Source organism: Acipenser ruthenus, chromosome 51 (assembly GCF_902713425.1).
Source record: "Acipenser ruthenus chromosome 51, fAciRut3.2 maternal haplotype, whole genome shotgun sequence".
NCBI classification, from domain to species: Eukaryota; Metazoa; Chordata; class Actinopteri; order Acipenseriformes; family Acipenseridae; genus Acipenser; species Acipenser ruthenus.
In genome coordinates this window covers 3,949,363-3,970,445 of record NC_081239.1, presented here as the reverse complement: position 1 = coordinate 3,970,445, position 21,083 = coordinate 3,949,363, and the positions used below count along the sequence as shown (strand labels likewise).

Genomic DNA, 21,083 nt, shown 5'->3' with positions numbered 1-21,083 from the left:
CATTTCAGCGCGGTCAGTTAATTCAGCTGTCAAGCAGATTCCCCTATCTGACCCTTATTTTCAATGTCAAGGTATCTCATCTGCTTCTCGGCCTTCTTCGGCTTCCTCAGAAGCTCAGACTTCACAGTTCCTTCAGCTTCAAGCTTCCCTGCAGCAACGAAGATCTCCTAATCAGCCAACCTCTCCACCCTCCTTTCTAGAGCAGGCCTCCCTCCTCAGCTGTATTCTCCCCATTCATTTCGTATAGGTGCAGCTACCTCCGCTGCAAGAGCCAGCATCAACCACAGTCTGATCAAGACCATGGGCCGCTGGTCCTCTTCCGCAGTAGATTATTACGTTCAGAACTCGCAGTTTCTTCTGCTTCTAATTTACTTCACCATTCGGTCGTACCTCCAAGAGGGATCAATTTCAACGTGGTTAGTCCATTCAGCTGTCAAGAAGAGTCCCCTATCTGCCCCTTTCATCAGCAAGGTATCTCCCCAGCAAGAACCCCCCCCCTCCCCAGAACCCTCAGTTCATTGATTCCTCTCGCTCCTATCATCACTCATCGCTGGTTCACAACCCACCTGCCACCCTCCAGAGCAAGCCTCCCTCCTCTACTCCACCCCCTCATTGATTTCTCTCGCTCCTAGGATCACTCGTCACTGGATTCCAACCTACCTCGCCTCCAGAGCGGGCCTCCCCCCCCCCCCCCAATCATTCCGTAGGCACAGCCCCCTCTGCTGCGAGGGCCAACATCACTCACAGCCTTCTTCGGCTTCCTCAGAAGCTCAGAATACACAGTTTCTTCAGCTTCAAGCTTCCCTGCAGCGACGAAGATCTCCTAATCAGCCCACCTCTCCACCCTCCTTTCTAGAGCAGGCCTCCCTCCTCAGCTATTCTCCTCATTCATTTCGTATAGGTGCAGCTACCTCCGCTGCAAGAGCCAGCATCAACCACAGTCTGATCAAGACCATGGGCCGCTGGTCCTCTTCTGCAGTAGATTTATTACGTTCATTCATCTCCTCCGATATAGTTGCAGCCCATTTTAAAATCGCTAGCATGCCCGGAGTGGGGGCTACCTGTTCGCCGGGGCCACCAGAGGTTTTCCCCTAATCTGCCTCAAGGGGTTTTTTCCTCTCCACTGAGCGGCAGGTATACACATAGTCGCATCCTACTAACAAATTTACTAATCTCCCTCTGTTCGTCCTGTTTGTCATTCTGGTCTTTTGTGTATGTTTTATGCGTTGGCATGTGCTTGTCTTGTTTGTCTCACAGTGTGGGAGTTTTCGTGAGGCGCCGGGGGTCCGTCCTTTGGGGGGCAAGTGAGGCTCACTTCCCCGACCTCAGGGCTAGGCAGCCGCCTCCCTTACCTTCAGGGGTTCTCACCGCGTGAGTCAGAGCGGACCCCGGGCCAAACTCTGCTCTGTCGCAGCTCCTGCGCTCATCTCACTCGAGGCTCTCTTCTATTCTGCCTCTCTTCAGGACGTGGTCACTCGTGCCGAGTCCTATACTAACCTCAATGCTTTGTCCTTATTTTCAGGTCCCAGGCAGCGTGATGTCTCGGCCAATCAGGGGTTTTACGAGTGCCCCTTACAGAAGCCTCAGATGCTGGGTACCTCTCTCATCTCCTCCCGAGGGGCGGCTTTCCAAGTCATAACCCTCATATGTGTTTTCAGGTTGCCGGGTCCTCCGCCCCTGGGATGTCAACAGCGTCGGCCCCAGTCGGTGACCTCTTTTCTATCCTGTTTCCGGTTGCCGGGTCCTCCGCCCCTGGGATGTCGACAGCGTCGGCCCCAGTCGGTGACCTCTTTTCTATCCTGTTTCCGGTTGCCGGGTCCTCCGCCCCTGGGATGTCAACAGCGTCGGCCCCAGTCGGTGACCTCTTTTCTATCCTGTTTCCGGTTGCCGGGTCCTCCGCCCCTGGGATGTCGACAGCGTCGGCCCCAGTCGGTGACCACATTCTGTCCTACTAACTGCTCCTTGCTACTTCTTCTGCCTTATCCTTCCCCCCCCCCAGCTCACGCCCAGTGAATGTAGATTAGGAATAGCAGAGGACCTAATACTGATCCCTGTGGTACACCACTGGTTACCTCACTCCATTTCGAGGTTTCTCCTCTAATCAGTACTTTCTGTTTTCTACCTGTTAACCACGCCCTAATCCATGTGCATGCATTTCCTTGAATCCCTACTGCGTTCAGTTTGAGAATTAATCTTTTATGCGGGACTTTGTCAAAAGCTTTCTGGAAATCTAAATAAACCATGTCGTATGCTTTGCTGTTATCCATTTTCAATGTTGTGTAACACAGTACTTAACCTTTTAAAGGTAAGCAACGGTTATAATAGAGGTATCAAATCTTTATCTGAATCTTAGGTTCAAAGGAGGCTGGTTATCTAGTCCAGTTTTACCCTATGGGTTCAATGCTCAAGGAAAAAAAATAATATATAGAAATGGGTAGAAAGCAATTCAAATGAACAACAGGACTCATGTGATCAGTTGGCCAAAACTTTTCTTTGTATTTCAATACAGTTTCAAAAACAATACAATGCGCAATAACAGTAGAATTGAGATCTCAATAAAATAAAAATAAAGTATCAAAAAAAAAAAAAAAATAGTCTTTGTGCACTTTATTCAACTTTTCCTACCACCCGCCAAGTTGGAGCAGTGTTGGTTTCCAAGGTTTGTCCTTGCTCATAAAGCAGGAATGACACTGAAGACAGTCGAAGTTGGCTGAAGTTGTACTGTAGCGGTCAAACTTCTGGGATCTTCTTGAATCTCAAAAAACAAAAAACCAGCCTGTACAAAATTGTACAGGACAATTTGTTTAATGCAGATCACTTTAACCGGTTAATATATCATCAATCCATATCAAACAAATCACATTCATTTTGTTACTATTATTCAGAACAAAAGATAAAAACTACAATCTTTCTGCAACTTATTTAAAAGTTAACTTTTTTTTTTTAGTAATCTTATTTCTTTTTTTTTATCTTATTTCTTTTTCATTACATACATACATTTATATATGTATATTCCTGAAGGCATAAAACATATATAGTATACATCCTCAAAAAAAACAAAATTATAAAAAATGCATTCCGCTGCATTTTTATTATTTATTTTAAGCAAGAACCAAAAAATAACAGCAATCTGCACTCAGCAAAAAACTACCAATACACAAATAATATCGTTTGCAATATCCTTTCTTTTTTCTTTACAAAAAAACTTTACTGTATCTAGTTACATGGTACTGTGTGCATTTTACGTACATTCTTAAATAAAAAATTCAGAAAAAATAATACAAGTTTTCCCTTGTTTCTTTTCATTTACTTATATCTTTTATAATATCCTGACTGGTTTTAATATTTAATCTTTTCGTTGCTAGCGTATACTACATACAGAGAAAAAACACATACGGTAAACATAACTCATCAGGATTCTCTATTTTCTTTTTTTATCAGACAAAAAACCATTCGAACTTGGCTCAGTTTCAGTCTCTCCGATCTCTCTGGTACTCTATTTCCTATAATCTTGAAGAATTACTCAATATTTTTCAATATTTTTCTTGTTATTTTAATCTCTAGTCCGCCTTCTTGTCTTTTCCTGCTTACCACACGCTAAGGAATGGGAAGTGAAAAAAAGTTCTAGACGTTTCTTTCTATAAGGGATCATCAATAAAGTACGGACTGCAATGAAAACTGGTTACTTAGGGATCGTCTCACAAGCACAAAATAACCTGGGTTACATTCTCCCCCTCTAAACCGCATGAGTCTCTGCATGCAACTTTAGCTTTGGAGTCTGATACTGGGACAAGTTAATCAATGGTGGAATAAGAGCTTTTCCTAATCCTTCAAAAAATGAATTAACAACTAACAGCAAAGGTTTCCCAAACTCCTCATAAAACAAACGGTCAGGTTGGTGTCTTTCTCTACTGGACCTTCTAAGTTCAGTGGGGTCACTAGCATTCATCTCCTGTTGATGTTCTTCTTCCTCAACTTGAGGCTCGGAATAAGAAGTAGTTACTTCCTCTAACTCTGTGATTTCACCCACACTCTGTACTTGGGATTCATCATGTTCTGCAGGATTGCATTCAAGTTCCACTGGCCAATTAACCAGTTCAGTAGGCAAAGTGGAATGCACTCCGTTATTCACCTCATCTGGATCTTCCGATGGAGGACTTGGAGATTTAGGAACAAATGGGGATGCATCTGGGTTTAATTCTGCCAAGGTGTGTTGGTCACACTCTTTACTTAAAATGCACTGTTGGTTAATGGTCTCGTCTTTCTCAGTACAGCCATGAGGTAAAGAAGGACTTTTCGTAGAGAACTCTAGAGTTGGCCTAAAGAGAATAATCTCTTCATCCTCACTGCTATCAGATAGCTCTTCTGTACTTTGCAAGCCTGTTTTCTCCTTAGATCTCAACTTCCTTTTCTTAGGTTGATCATCCTGTGTTTCAGTCTCTTGCGTCTCTGGTAAAGGTAAGTATCCACAAGGTAAGAGAAGATCTCTTTGAAGTGTGCGATGTGGACTATCACCTTTCTCTGATCTTACAATGTAGACTGGACCATCAGCCACTCTCTACACCACAACACATATGGTAGGCTCCCATCTATCAGCAAGCTTGTGTTTCCCTCTGATATTGACATTCCGAACTAAAACTCGGTCACCAGGAGCAAGGGCTGCTGCTCTGACTTTCGTATCAAATCTGACTTTATTTCTTTCTCCCATCTTCTGAGAGCTTTCAGAGGCTAAAGCATAGCTTTCTTCCAGTCTCTGTTTGAGATTCTTCACATATTCCGAGTGTGTTTTGCAGCCATGACACTCTGGTTGAACTCCAAGAACAAGGTCTATAGGAAGTCTAGGCTGTCTGCCGAACATCAGCTCATAAGGTGAATAACCTGTAGTGTCATGTCTCGTGCAATTGTATGCATGAACAAGTGGTTTGACAAAGTCTCTCCAGTGGTATTTATCTTTCTCCTCCAAGGTTCCCAGCATGCTTAAGAGAGTCCTATTGAATCTCTCCACTGGATTTCCACGAGGATAATATGGTGTAGTTCTCGCCTTTTGGGTTCCAATCAAAGAACATAGCTCTTTAATGGTATGCGACTCAAAGTCTCTCCCTTGATCACTGTGGAGTCGACTTGGGAAACCATAGTGGACGATGAAATTTTCCCACAAAGCCTTGGCGACAGTCTTAGCCTTTTGATCTTTAGTTGGTATTGCTACAGCGAACTTTGTGAAATGGTCGGTAATTACCAGAATATTCCTGGTGTCGTGGTTGTCAGGTTCAAGAGATAGGTAATCCATACAAACAAGTTCAAGGGGGTAGCTGGTTAGGATGTTTACCATCGGGGCAGCTCTCTCAGCTCTTGCCTTCCTTCTTACACAGCGCTCACATGTGTGGCATTTTCTCTCTATTGCTGAGGCCATCTTTGGCCAGAAAAATCTGGCACGAGCGAGATTAAGAGCACGGTCAAAGCCGAGGTGACCTACTTCATCGTGAACACCTTCAAGGGCCCTTTCTCTGTACTGTTCAGGTAAGACCAATTGGTAGTTGACATTTCCTCGGTCCAAACACCTCCTAAAGAGTACACCATCCCTCAATTCAAGTCTGTCCTCTTTGGGATCGGTGCCAATCTTCTTGGGTCATCCCTGGGATGGAATTGTGTCCTGGGCAAATGAAACGGTCAGGTATTGCACTGGCATTCACGGCTAAAGACTCAGCTAATGTCGGAATCTCAGACCCTTGAGAATCCTCACATTCAATGAATTCCACAGAATAACGCTGACACAAGGCAGATATAGCCGCTTCAGAAAATGTCTCACCTCCTCCATTTAGTACTCGTTGCTTGAATTCTTCAATCCTTCCCTTTTCTTGTAAGAAAGCATCGTCCTCAGGTGGAGGGTCTTGAGGTCGTCTGGACAAGCCATCGGCATCTTGATTGGTGTTTCCAGCCCTATACTTTATGTTGAACCGGTAAGTTGACAGAGCTGCTAGCCAGCGATGCCCTGCTGCATCAAGCTTTGCTGTGGTTAACACATAAGTTAGGGGGTTGTTGTCTGTTACAACTGTGAATTCATTACCATATAGATAATCATTAAACTTCTCAACAATAGCCCATTTTAGCGCTAAATACTCTAACTTGTGGGCCGGATAGTTCCTCTCACTTTTAGATAACCCTCTACTAGTATAGGCTATTACTCGAAGTCTCCCATCCTGCTCCTGGTAAAGGGCAGCACCTAGTCCATCTCTACTGGCGTCAGTGTGCAAAACATATGGGAGTTCTGGATTGGCAAAAGCAAGGATAGGTGCTGAGGTCAATTTGTCTATCAGGGCTTTGAAAGCTGATTCACACTCTTCAGTCCATTGCTCTTCAAGGGGTAAGTTGGAACCTACAGGAGTTGGAATCCTGTCCCGCTTGTACGTCTTTCCTCTCTTTCTAGGTGGAACATAACCAGTAGTCAAGCAGTTTAGTGGCTTTGCTATTGTAGAATACCCCTCAATAAAACGCCTATAATAGCCTGCAAAGCCTAAAAAACATTTCAGCTCCTTCTTGTTGCTGGGACGAGGCCAATCTTTCAAAGCGGAGATCTTTTCTGGGTCTGTTTGAACCCCATCAGCACTCACAATGTGTCCGAGATATTTCACAGATGACATTTGTCAGGGGATAACTTCAAGCCATACTCTTTGAGTCGGGTTAAGACCTTCAGCAGTCTGCTCTCATGTTCTTCTAATGTCTTGGAGAAAACTATTCTATCATCTAAAAACACAAGTACTTCATTTAGATGTAGATCTCCCATGCATTTCTCCATTAGGCGTTGGAATGTGCTTGGTGCATTTGTAACACCTTGGGGCATGCGGTTAAACTCCCAAAAGCCTAATGGGCACACAAAAGCTGTTTTGTGCTTGTCTTCTTCTGCAACCTCAACCTGGTAGTAACCTGATTTGAGATCCAGGACAGAGAACCACTTTGCACCACTAAGAGCCGAGAATGCTTCTTCAATATTGGGAAGTGCATAAGCATCTTTAATGGTTCGTTGGTTCAGCTTCCTGTAGTCTACGCAAAGTCTGATCTTACCATTTTTCTTTTTTACTACTACTATTGGAGATGCAAAGGGGCTTTCAGATTCTCTGATAATTTCTGCATCCAACAGTTCTCTGAGATGTTGTTTAACAGCTTCTCTGTCACAAGGATGTATGGGTCTGGGTCGCTCCTTAAAAGGAGTTTCATCCGAGAGTCGTATCCGGTGCTTCACAGCAGTGGTATGACCATGAGATAAGTCCTCAGTAGCAAACACTTCTGGCATCGAATTCAGCTTCTCTGTGATTCGTCTCTTCCACTCCTCTGGGATGGATGAGCCTTCAAGGTTGAAAGTCAGATTGTTACTCTGGATATCATTCCTGGTTACAGTCTGCGTGCTACAAGAAGTTGCAAAATGCTCAGACCTCAAAGGCATTACATACTGAGGGACAAACATCTCAGCTATCACACGTCTGGGTTGCAGTGTAACGCAGTGGTTTGTACTGTTTCTCAAAACAACAGGAATCTTGCTTGAAGTCTCATAGGGAATGTCTAAGAGGGCTCTCTCAATCAGAATTCCACCTGGCAATGGAAAGGCTTCAGGTTGCTCAATGAAAAATGAAGTTTGAGAAATATTTCTGACTCTCACACTACCAAAAACACAAACTTTCTGTCCTGCTGGAATTGAAATAGGTCGACGCCCAAGCAATTTAACTTGACTGACTTTACCCTCGTTCAAGTGACTCTGAGCCACATGTTGGAAAAGCTGGACACACTCACGACTAATGTCTTCTATTTGCAAGAAATCACATCCCTCTCTCTCTACACCATTCTGATACAGTCTGTCCAAAACATTTGTTCCAACCAGCAGAGGGATATGACTGTTGAAGCGGCAGTGTGGTATAATTAAAACCAAGGACGAAACCTCTTCTTCTACACCAGTGACACTACTTGGGAATGAGATCAAGACTTGGATGTAACCTAGATAAGGAACACACTGTCCTCCTGCACCTTCGACTTCAAACAGGGTGTTTACATGTTGAACAGGGAAGGATGACAAGTGATTCAGGTAGAACGTCTCTGAAATAGTTGTGACTTGGGACCCTGTATCAAGAAAGCACTCACATGCTACTCCCTCAATAGAAACTGAAGCAGTGCAACGGGGCCCTACAAGTCCACAGGGTAGAACACGATCACTATAATTGGAGCAAGAAACATTTTGATTGTCCTTGTCAGCTTGTTTTCTATTTTTCTCAACGCATTCTGGACCGCTTCCAGAATCCATGGGACGGTATCCATCGACTCGCTCAGCTCCCATCTGTCCCGCAACAGAAGCTGTTACAAGTTTAAAGACATTTCTGGAGGGGATTCGTGCTGAGCTCTCCATCTATCACGTTTTTCCCTAAGCTCTTTATTTTTTTGACTGACAACTGCAGGGTTTGGATCATAACAGCACTGAGCAACAATGTGCCCATTCTCACCACACTTAAAGCAGAACCAGGGCCTAGGCATGCGTGAAGCATTCACAACAACTTTCAAACTTGTGGCACCAGTACCCAAACTGCTACCCTCATTAACACTCTCCTTAGACTTGTCATGGGTCTTGCAACGATCTGCGGTCTTTGTCTCTTTCTTAAAGAAAGAAGCAAACTGTTTCTGTAACTTAGCCACGTCTTTGGCGAGTTTTTCAGTTTCACTTAAACTATTCTTTGTGGAGGGAGAATCCAAGTTTGCGCTGTCACATGGAGACATGCCATAAGCAGTGTGCGCATGTAATGCAGCCTTAGAATTTCCCAAATGTTTCTTCATTCTGTTCTGTTTAACTGCACGCTTATCCTCCTCTGTCCTAAGTAATAGCAACAATTCAGAAAACGAAGGTGGACTGCTTTTCTTTTGCTCCAACTGAAGTACAAGAATTATTGCCTGATCCCAACAGCCTCTACAGAATTGTCTGAGTAGCTGCTTGTTAGAATCAGCCAATGGGATTCCCTTTCTTGCAACAACTTTAGTGAGAAGAACTTGCAACCTTTGCAAATAATTTGATGGCTTTTCACCAGTATTCTGATTTGTATTCAAGAATCTTGCAAACAACTCTTCTCCATCCTCTACCATTCCAAAAGCTGACTCTAGCTGGTCTAGATATGCACTTGGTTGGGCATCTCTACCAAGAGGCTTAACTATATCAGCAGCGGGGCTCACCAGACTCTCCAACATTCTCCTTACTTTATGTCTATCAGAAACAGAAGAGTCACATAACACTAACTCAACCTGCATGCGCCAGGTATCATAATCAACTTCTCCATTTGGTTTCGGCAACCTGCCTGAAAAAGTACGAATTTTATTCTGGCCATAGTATGGTGAGACTGAATTATTTTTTATCACATGTTCAACAACCACTCTTTGAATACCAGGGGGATTGAAGACACCTTCATTAAGAAGAAGTGGGCTCCGTTGAGCGGAATGTGGTCTATGGTGCTCTGTAGCTTCTGTTTCAACATTCACAATGCATTCATCATGTGATGTAAGGCTATGTACTGTTGGGGCACCACCACCGTCCTGTGCAGTGTCAATGTTAGACTGAATGCGTGTAAGCTCACGCTCCAACACATTTACAAAGCCAACCTTGCTAGTTCCAGCTAGTACTTTTAATTCTTCTAGATATCTTTGGGCTAACTCTCTGCTCAACTCTTCTTGACATATGTCTCGTATTGTCCTAACGTGCCAAAAGACAGTGAGGTTATTAGGACTGGGTAGACTACCAAGGTTATCTGGATCAATTGTATCTATTGCGCTTTCTGATGTATATTGCACTAAGACCCTTCCATTTGGCTGATTAGGCTCATCATCGATTTTGATACACTTAGAAATGTCCCCATTAACTTGGAAAAATGCAATTGTCTCTTCATCTGAATATTTTGAATCTACCCCTGTTATGAACAGACAACTCTTACCATGCACACCATACCGACTGCAAAGATCCATTGTTACTTTCAGCAATACTCGTATCTCAAAATAGCAGAAAATACAGGAATAACAAAAAATACAATAGCATCAACTGATCACAGGGTCGGAAAGAATAATAATTAACCAGGCTCCTGGCTGGCTCGCCAATTTTTTCCTATATGTAACATAGTACTTAACCTTTTAAAGGTAAGCAACGGTTATAATAGAGGTATCAAATCTTTATCTGAATCTTAGGTTCAAAGGAGGCTGGTTATCTAGTCCAGTTTTACCCTATGGGTTCAATGCTCAAGGAAAAAAAATAATATATAGAATGGGTAGAAAGCAATTCAAATGAACAACAGGACTCATGTGATCAGTTGGCCAAAACTTTTCTTTGTATTTCAATACAGTTTCAAAAACAATACAATGCGCAATAACAGTAGAATTGAGATCTCAATAAAATAAAAATAAAGTATCAAAAAAAATAAAAAATAGTCTTTGTGCACTTTATTCAACTTTTCCTACCACCCGCCAAGTTGGAGCAGTGTTGGTTTCCAAGGTTTGTCCTTGCTCATAAAGCAGGAATGACACTGAAGACAGTCGAAGTTGGCTTAAGTTGTACTGTAGCGGTCAAACTTCTGGGATCTTCTTGAATCTCAAAAAACAAAAAACCAGCCTGTACAAAATTGTACAGGACAATTTGTTTAATGCAGATCACTTTAACCGGTTAATATATCATCAATCCATATCAAACAAATCACATTCATTTTGTTACTATTATTCAGAACAAAAGATAAAAACTACAATCTTTCTGCAACTTATTTAAAAGTTAACTTTTTTTTTTTAGTAATCTTATTTCTTTTTTTTTTATCTTATTTATTTTTCATTACATACATACATTTATATATGTATATTCCTGAAGGCATAAAACATATATAGTATACATCCTCAAAAAAAACAAAATTATAAAAAATGCATTCCGCTGCATTTTTATTATTTATTTTAAGCAAGAACCAAAAAATAACAGCAATCTGCACTCAGCAAAAAACTACCAATACACAAATAATATCGTTTGCAATATCCTTTCTTTTTTCTTTACAAAAAAACTTTACTGTATCTAGTTACATGGTACTGTGTGCATTTTACGTACATTCTTAAATAAAAAATTCAGAAAAAAATAATACAAGTTTTCCCTTGTTTCTTTTCATTTACTTATATCTTTTATAATATCCTGACTGGTTTTAATATTTAATCTTTTCGTTGCTAGCGTATACTACATACAGAGAAAAAACACATACGGTAAACATAACTCACCAGGATTCTCTATTTTCTTTTTTTATCAGACAAAAAACCATTCGAACTTGGCTCAGTTTCAGTATCTCCGATCTCTCTGGTACTCTATTTCCTATAATCTTGAAGAATTACTCAATATTTTTCAATATTTTTCTTGTTATTTTAATCTCTAGTCCGCCTTCTTGTCTTTTCCTGCTTACCACGCGCTAAGGAATGGGAAGTGAAAAAAAGTTCTAGACGTTTCTTTCTATAAGGGATCATCAATAAAGTACGGACTGCAATGAAAACTGGTTACTTAGGGATCGTCTCACAAGCACAAAATAACCTGGGTTACAGTTGCATCCTCAAAAAATTCAAGTAGGTTAGTTAGACATGATCTCCCTTTCCTAAAACCATGCTGGCTGTCTCCCAGGATATAGTTACCATATAGGTAATTTTCCATTTTGGATCTTATTATAGTTTCCATAAGTTTACATATAGTAGAAGTCAGGCTTATTGGTCTGTAGTTACCTGGTTCGGTTTTGTCTCCTTTTTTGTGGATTGGTATTACGTTTGCTATTTTCCAGTCTGTTGGTACAACCCCTGTGTCAAGAGACTGTTGCATGATCTTGGTTAGCGGTTTGTAAATAACTTCTTTCATTTCTTTGAGTACTATTGGGAGGATCTCATCTGGCCCAGGGGATTTGTTTATTTTAAGAGCTCCTAGTCCCTTTAACACTTCTGCCTCTGTTATGCTACAGTTATTTAAAATTGGATAGGAACAGGTCGACATGTGGGGCATGTTGTCCGTGTCCTCCTTTGTAAAAACCTGTGAAAAGTAATCATTTAATATATTTGCTATTTTTTTTCTTCATCTATGATTTTGCCATTTGTGTCTCTTAGACATTTAACCTCCTCTTTGAATGTTCTCTTGCTGTTATAATATTGGAAAAACGTTTTGGAATTGGTTTTAGCCCCCTTAGCAATATTGATTTCTATCTCTCTCTTGGCCTTTCTAACTTCCTTTTGACTTGTGTTTGCAGTTCCAAGTACTCTTTCTGTGTGCTTTGTTTTTGGTCCCTTTTAAACGCTCTGTAAAGTGCCTTTTTTCGCTGAATATTTTTTTTAATTGATCTATTAAATGATTTTGGCCATTTTGTTTTAGATTTAGATTTGACTACTTTTGGGATGTAATTGTTTTGTGCCTCTAGTACTACATTTTTAAAAAAACAGCCACCCTTTTTCTGTGGATGTTTTCTCTATTTTACTCCAATCTACTTCTATTAGTCTCTGTTTCATACCTTCGTAGTTTGCTTTTCTAAAATTGTAAACCTTAGCTTTAGTCATTACTTTTGGGGTTTTAAAAAATATTTCAAATTAGACCATGTTGTGGTCTGAGTTTGCCAATGGCTCTCTGACCTCTGTTTTAGTTATTCTGTCTTCATTATTTGAAAAGACTAAATCAAGGCATGCCTCCCCTCTAGTCGGTGCCTTGACAAATTGCGTTAGGAAGCAGTCATTTGTCATTTCCACCATTTCAATTTCATCCGTCGTACCCCCCATTGGGTTTTCCCATTTTATACAAGGGAAGTTGAAATCCCCCATTAGTATGGCTTCTCCTTTTCTACACGCATTTCGAATGTCATTGTACAACAGATTATTTTGCTCAGCGTCTGAATTTGGCGGTCTATAGCATGCTCCTATTATTATGCCCTTTGAATTTGTGTCCATTATTCTGACCCATATTGATTCTGCATTGTTTTCTTTGTCCTGATTTAACACATGGGCTTCAAGGCTATTTCTTATGTATAGCGCTACCCCTCCGCCTCTTCTGTCCTGCCTGTCTTTCCTATACAGTGTGTACCCACTAATATTATATTCGTCTCCATCACTCTCAGACAACCAAGTTTCTGTAACACCTATCACATCGTAGTTACTTGTTAGTGCAGTAGCTTCAAGTTCTAACATTTTGTTTCTGAGACTTCTAGCATTAAGATAAATACATTTAATAGTGGTCTTACCTGAGTTGTTGCCCTTGTTTTGATGTAGTCTCCCTTCTGTTTTTTTGTTTTCTCCCCCCTTCCTTTCTAGTTTAAATGCTTCTTACCGCCTGAAGGATCCTTTCTCCGAGTAGATTGGTTCCCTTTCTGTTTAAGTGCAGTCCGTCCCACCTGTATAAATAGTCCTTGTAGAAAGTGCTCCAATGTTCAAGAAAGGTGAAGCCTTCCTGTGTGCACCACAATTTCAGCCATGCATTTTGATTTTGTATTTCCAGCTGTCCATAGGGTCCTTTGCAAGGCGCCGGCAGTATCCCAGAAAATACCACAGTTTTGGTCTTGTCTTTTAATTTCCTTCCTAGCTCTCTGAATTTGTTTTGCAGGGATCTTGGCCTGTCTCTTCCAATGTTGTTTGTACCGATGTGGACGACTACTACCGGGTCATCTCCTGTTCATTCTAGGAGCCTGTCCACATTCTCAGTGATGTGCTTGACTGAGGCTCCTGGAAGGCAGCACACTGTTGTAGTAAGGGGGTCCAAACTGCGAACTGAACTTGCTGTGTTTCTCAGTATGGAGTCCCCAACAATCATGACCTCCCTTCTTTTTGCTGCCTGGTCAGCACTGTTTATAGGGTCCTGGGTGTTGTTTCTTTCATTCTCTTGATGTTGGTTTTAGTCATCTAAATGTTGAAGTTGCTCAAATGTGTTGGCTGTCTGGATTTCTGGTGGTTGTGTTTGACGAAGTTTCTTTTTTTCCCTGCTTCTGCCTATCTGAACCCAGCTGTTTCGACTCTCTTCCATCTCCCTGTTGGCTTTCAGTCTGCTAGGGGTGCAGACTTCCATGAATTGTGGGTGTGTCAGCTCCTCAAGCTCCTGTTGCTGTCTCATTTCCTCCAGCTCCTTTTCTAGCAGGCTTAATCGCTGAAGCAAGTCCTGGATGGTGCGGCACTTTACACAAACTTGGTTGAGTTCTGTTGGGTTTTCTCGGATTTCCCACATCATGCAGTTGTCACAGATTACTGGCTTGAAGACCTTTTTTTTTTTTTTTTTTTTTTTTTTAGTTTAGTGTAGCTTCTGCAGCTGTCAACCTGCTTTCAAACTGCTTCTAACTGCGTTGTACTTGTCCACAACTGTACTTCTCCCACGATGTCGCTTCCACACGCTGTCGCTGGGAAGTCTGCCTGCCTTTTGTTTGTTTGCGTTTGTGCTGCATGCTCCGCTCCTCCCCCGTGTCCCAGAACGCCGCGGGATTTGAATCAGCTGCTCTGAGTTTCAGCTTATCAGAAAAATACACGCAGCTGCAAGGCTTTAAGCTGCAATGTTTTCTGATTAAAGCAACTCCAGATTTAAAGATGTAATTCCTCCTTTCTGCTTCTAACTGCGTTGTACTTGTCCACAACTGTACTTCTCCCACGATGTCGCTTCCACACGCTGTCGCTGGGAAGTCTGCCTGCCTTTTGTTTGTTTGCGTTTGTGCTGCATGCTCCGCTCCTCCCCCGTGTCCCAGAACGCCGCGGGATTTGAATCAGCTGCTCTGAGTTTCAGCTTATCAGAAAAATACACGCAGCTGCAAGGCTTTAAGCTGCAATGTTTTCTGATTAAAGCAACTCCAGATTTAAAGATGTAATTCCTCCTTTCTGCTTCTAACTGCGTTGTACTTGTCCACAACTGTACTTCTCCCACGATGTCGCTTCCACACGCTATAATAATTATTATTATATATTTCTTAGCAGACGCCCTTATCCAGGACGACTTACAATTGTTAGAAGATATCACATTATACAGGTATCACATTATTTTTACATACAATTACCCATTTATACAGTTGGGTTTTTACTGGAGCAATCTAGGTAAAGTACCTTGCTCAAGGGTACAACAGCAGTGACCCTCACTGGGGATTGAACCCACGACCCTCCGGTCAAGAGTTTAGAGCCCTAACCACTACTCCACACTGCTGCCCTAGTAATATGCAAGTGTACACAGAGGTGTCCTCAAATCAATACTATGCAAGTTATTGCTCTGCACACAGAGGTGCCTCAAATCAGTACTATGCAAGTTATTGCTCTGCACACAGCGGTGCCTCAAATCAATACTATGCAATTTATTGCTCTGCACACAGAGGTGCCTCAAATCAATACTATGCAAGTTATTGCTCTGCACACAAAGGTGCCTCAAATCAATACTATGCAAGTTATTGCTCTACACACAGAGGTGCCTCAGATCAATACTATGCAAGTTATTGCTCCACAAACAGAGGTGCCTCAAATCAATAGTTTAGAGTGCTGGACGTGCCTGTTCTGAACGTGACTGGTAGTAAGCTTGATGAGATTGCAAAGAAATCACATGTCTTATTAGGGCTGTCAGTTAAGCCTCAAAATAGCAATCGATTAATTGGGCACACAAAATATAATCGTTCTAGTAAATATAGATGATTGTACCACACATTTCCAATGCATTCCTCTCCCCGTGATGTTATTATTTTAATATCATTGCAGTTCAGTAAAAGCTTGAGCTCAACAATTGAATGAGGACGGTAATTACGCCTTGGTAGTGTCAGGAGAAAGAAAAAACACAACATTTGCAACAAGCCTAAAGCAAGTTTAACATACTACAGGGGTGTTACTAAAATATTTATTACGAACAGATTACAGTACTGTGGAATGTAATCTATATAAACTAGTCACAAGTTTATGAAAAACGTCTTTTGTTTATTCAGTGACAGCTGCAGCATCATGCATTGCATCTTGTTAATACTGTACCACCTAACCTTCACATCTGTGAAACACACAATGCGGAAATCCCTGCCTAAAACTTATTATTATTATTATTATTATTATTATTATTATTATTATTACTATTATTATTATAGAGAACAGATCATAATACTTAATTGTATCTTCTGTTTTCAGGACTGTCTTATCTTGGTGAAAGCCAAGGAACAAAGATGGAGTCTGTTTACATTAAACAGGAGGAGGTTCAGGAATTGGTACCTAACTGCATTAAACAGGAGATGCCTGAACTGGAGCCTGTCCACATTAAACAAGAGACTGAACTGGAGCCTGTCCACATTAAAGAAGAGACTGAACTGGAGCCTGTCCACATTAAAGAAGAGACTAAACTGGAGCCTGTCCACATTAAAGAAGAGACTGAACTGGAGCCCGTCCACATTAAAGAAGAGACTGAACTGGAGCCTGTCCACATGAAAGAAGAGACTGAACTGGAGCCTGTCCACATGAAAGAAGAGACTGAACTGGAGCCTGTCCACATTAAAGAAGAGACTGAACTGGAGACTGTCCACATGAAAGAAGAGACTGAACTGGAGCCTGTCCACATGAAAGAAGAGACTGAACTGGAGCCTGTCCACATGAAAGAAGAGACTGAACTGGAGCCTGTCCACATGAAAGAAGAGACTGAACTGGAGCCTGTCCACATGAAAGAAGAGACTGAACTGGAGCCTGTCCACATGAAAGAAGAGACTGAACTGGAGCTTGTCCACATTAAAGAGGAAGAGACTGAACTGGAGCCTGTCCACATTAAAGAGGAGTCTATTGACTTGTTTAAGGATTCAGAAAATATATTCCGGCCAAAGATATATCATTGTAATGAATGTGTGAAGAGCTTCAGTCAGTTAGGAAACCTAAAAACACACCAGCGAATTCACACTGGAGAGAAGCCATATCACTGTACTGAATGTGGGGAGAGCTTCACGCAGTTAGGAACCCTAAAAAGACACCAGCGAATTCACACTGGAGAGAAGCCATATCGCTGTTTTGATTGTGGGGAGAGCTTTGTTGAGTCAGGAAACCTACAGAAACACCAGCGAATTCACAGAGGAGAGAAGCCGTATCACTGTAATGAATGTGGCGAGAGCTTCAGGCAGTTAGGACACCTAAAAAGACACCAGCGAATTCACACTGGAGAGAAGCCATATCAATGTACTGAATGTGGGGAGAGCTTCAGTCAGTTAGGAAACCTAAAAAGACACCAACGAATTCACACTGGAGCCAGCCTCCCTCCCTCCCAATCCCTCACCTCTCCACCCTGCTTGTTTGAGTGTGTGGACAACTGACTGATTCCTTGTCTGTCTCTCACCCTGCAGTAAATGAAGGGGGTCTCCAGGAGTGAGAGCCAGCCTGAATCCAGAGACACTGAGAAGGGGACCATGTCAAACTGAAGGAGACAGACCCATTCTTTCAGAATGAACTGGAGAGCCCTGGGATTCAGCTCCACTCCTGCCCCTGAATTGGAAATGAATCTCACCCATCATGCTGTGAGGATTTAGGACAGAGTTACAGGGTGATTCTACTTAGAACAGACACATTGGAAATATATGCCAAGCTTTTTCTATGAACACTTTTATATGTGTGATACGAATCCAACACATTAAGCTGCCAGTAACATACATAATATATGTTTAATGTAATTTGAGCTAAAAATGACATTACTGTTCCAATGTCTGAGAACAATATAAGATACAGAAGTGGATTGTTTAAAAGAAACTAAAACTAAGAATATCTTCATGGGTGTGGCAGCAATGTGTGCTTCATCTAACTAGCACCAGTGAAGACACAAGCTGAAACAAACTGTTTCTTTTAATTCTTTGTTTTATTTCAAGTGGTGCAAACTTTGCACTGGAGCAGATGCTGTTTGTGAATGAATGAATCTGCTTTGCTGAGTGTTTAAATGCTGAAAAACTCCAAAAACAATTTTCATAAATGTTGCATTCGTTAAAAAATCTGCAAAACATACAGTACTGTGCAAAAGTTTTAGGCAGGTGTGAAAAAATGCTGTAAAGTAAGAATGCTTTCAAAAATAGACATGTTAATAGTTTATATTTATCAATTAAAATGCAAAGTGAGTGAACAGAAGAAAAATCTACATCAAATCAATATTTGGTGTGACCACCCTTTGCCTTCAAAACAGCATCAATTCTTCTAGGTACACTTGCACACAGTTTTTGAAGGAACTCGGCAGGTAGGTTGGCCCAAACATCTTGGAGAACTAACCACAGTTCTTCTGTGGATTTAGGCAGCCTCAGTTGCTTCTCTCTCTTCATGTAATCCCAGACAGACTCGATGATGTTGAGATCAGGGCCCTGTGGGGGCCATACCATCACTTCCAGGACTCCTTCTTGTTCTTCTTTACGCTGAAGATAGTTCTTAATGACTTTCGCTGTATGTTTGGGGTCGTTGTCATGCTGCAGAATAAGTTTGGGGCCAATCAGATGCCTCCCTGATGGTATTGCATGATGGATAAGTATCTGCCTGTACTTCTCAGCATTGAGGAGACCATTAATTCTGACCAAATCCCCAACTCCATTTGCAGAAATGCAGCCCCAAACTTGCAAGGAACCTCCACCATGCTTCACTGTTGTCTGCAGACACTCATTCGTGTACCGCTCTCCAGCCCTTCGGCGAACAAACTGCCTTCTGCTACAGCCAAATATTTCAAATTTTGACTCATCAGTCCAGAGCACCTGCTGCCATTTTTCTGCACCCCAGTTCCTGTGTTTTCGTGCATAGTTGAGTCGCTTGGCCTTGTTTCCACGTCGGAGGTATGGCTTTTTGGCCGCAAGTCTTCCATGAAGGCCACTTCTGACAAGATTTCTCCGGACAGTAGATGGGTGTACTAGGGTCCCACTGTTTTCTGCCAATTCTGAGCTGATGGCACTGCTGGACATCTTCCGATTGCGAAGGGAAGTAAGCATGATGTGTCTTTCATCTGCTGCAGTAAGTTTCTCAACGGTCCTCAACGTTGCCCGTTTCTTTGTGCTTCTTCAAAAGAGCTTGGACAGCACATCTGGAAACCCCTGTCTGCCTTGAAATTTCTGCCTGGGAGAGACCTTGCTGATGCAGTATAACTACCTTGTGTCTTGTTGCTGTGCTCAGTCTTGCCATGGTGTATGACTTTTGACAGTAAACTGTCTTCAGCAACCTCACCTTGTTAGCTGAGTTTGGCTGTTCCTCACCCAGTTTTATTCCTCCTACACAGCTGTTTCTGTTTCAGTTAATGATTGTGTTTCAACCTACATATTGAATTGATGATCATTAGCACCTGTTGGTATAATTGTTTAATCATACACCTGACTATATGCCTACAAAATCCCTGACTTTGTGCAAATGTACCTAGAAGAATTGATGCTGTTTTGAAGGCAAAGGGTGGTCACACCAAATATGGATTTGATTTAGATTTTTCTTCTGTTCACTCACTTTGCATTTAGTTAATTGATAAATATAATCTATTAACATGTCTATTTTTGAAAGCATTCTTACTTTACAGCATTTTTTCACACCTGCCTAAAACTTTTGCACAGTACTGTACATGCTGCAACATTACCATTATTACTACATTCATAGTTTCTACAGTTTATGAATAATTGATCTAAACAATCTGCAGAGTGAAGTTGCCTCAGACTGTTTGACAGTAACAGAGCTGGTGCTTTTGTGGAATCACCATTAGCTGTTTTATCCTTTGGGCAACATATGGCTTGTTTGCTTGTATCTTGTATTGGTATGCTATCATTAGAGTGACAATACAGTACACCCTGAGGCAGGCTTAGCTATTTAGAAAGGGTTTCATTTAAATTGAGTTTGATTTCCAGTATCTGGTATATAAAGGGTACATTATGGTGTTTCCATTACCTCTGTATGTAAAAGGTTTGTCATTGTTTAAACTGCCATTGATTCCTGAGCTAGATCTGCAGTGGAACTGAACAAACCCAAGGGACACATTGGAAAATACAAGCTTGTCAAAGGGGGAGATGCTGCTGCAGGTTTGATAATATTGGCTTCATGAAATGAGAAATGGAATTCTCTCTGTGTCATGGAATTCCTTTGCTAGTGTATCATGATGTAAGCCCTGGAGTGTGGGCTCAGTCTTCATGAAATGAGAAATGGAATTCCTTTGCTAGTGTATCATGATGTAAGCCCTGGAGTGTGGGCTCAGTCTTCATGAAATGAGAAATGGAATTCCTTTGCTAGTGTATCATGATGTAAGCCCTGGAGTGTGGGCTCAGTCTTCTCTGCTGCCTGCTTGTTCTCAGTGTGTGAGTTCAGCTGCATTTCCAGTGTCCTGAGCTGGGCTTTGAACACACTGGGGACGCAGCTGAGAACAAGCCAGACCCACGACTCAGGGATTTTGTTTTAGATCAAATGACAAGATGATAAACCTTATACGCATAACACTGTTTTATTGTTTTTACATTTTTTTTTCTATGAATGTATAAGAATCTCTTTGCATTGTGTAGCTATTTATACATTTTCAGTTTACATATTAAAAAGCACAGCTAAGTCTATTAGAATATAACTTTATAGAATTAACTGATTTTGCTTCATAAAGTCGAATGAAATCTGTGGAATAATGTTATGTTAACATATTGAATTACATACCGCTTTGTAGTTTTCCATGTACTTAATGAAAAACTGACAATTGAAAAATCAGACATTTCAAAATCTAACATGAAATACCATACTAGTATTATGGCTTCCAGTAGACTTTTGCTATACAATTTTGCAGTTTTTTTTGATGACATGATGTTAAATAAAATATCTAAACTATGTCCATATGTTTTGATTTCTGCATTGGGGTGGGAGTTGAACTGTTCTAAACTGTCCCAATGTCCATGGAGTCATACTGCACATGAAAGACACAGACGTCAGACTGGGGTTCCAAACTAACAAACAAATACACCTTGTGCACTGAGACTGATACCCCTGTTTCCAGAGTCTGACAAGGACGTTCTGGGCATTGTATTAAAGGGGATATATTCCTGTTTGATGGGTCTGCCTCATATCTGTGGCAAAGCTTTTTTTTTTCATACAATGAATATAGACCATGTTAAATTAATTGTAGATGACAGAATAATTCCACA

The 21,083-nt window shown here is 41.5% G+C and overlaps 1 protein-coding gene across 1 annotated transcript in view; it reads left to right on the top strand.

Moving 5' to 3' along the window:
* Positions 1-20,771, top strand: part of LOC117965855 (zinc finger and SCAN domain-containing protein 12-like) — a 31,221-nt gene extending 10,450 nt beyond the window's left edge. The window contains exon 3 of the mRNA XM_059015824.1: positions 16,123-20,771. Within this exon, the coding sequence (XP_058871807.1) occupies positions 16,158-17,282 (1,125 nt within the window). The 5' untranslated portion in view covers positions 16,123-16,157 and the 3' untranslated portion in view covers positions 17,283-20,771. The remainder of the gene's footprint in view (positions 1-16,122) is intronic.
* The last annotated feature ends 312 nt before the right edge of the window (positions 20,772-21,083 follow it).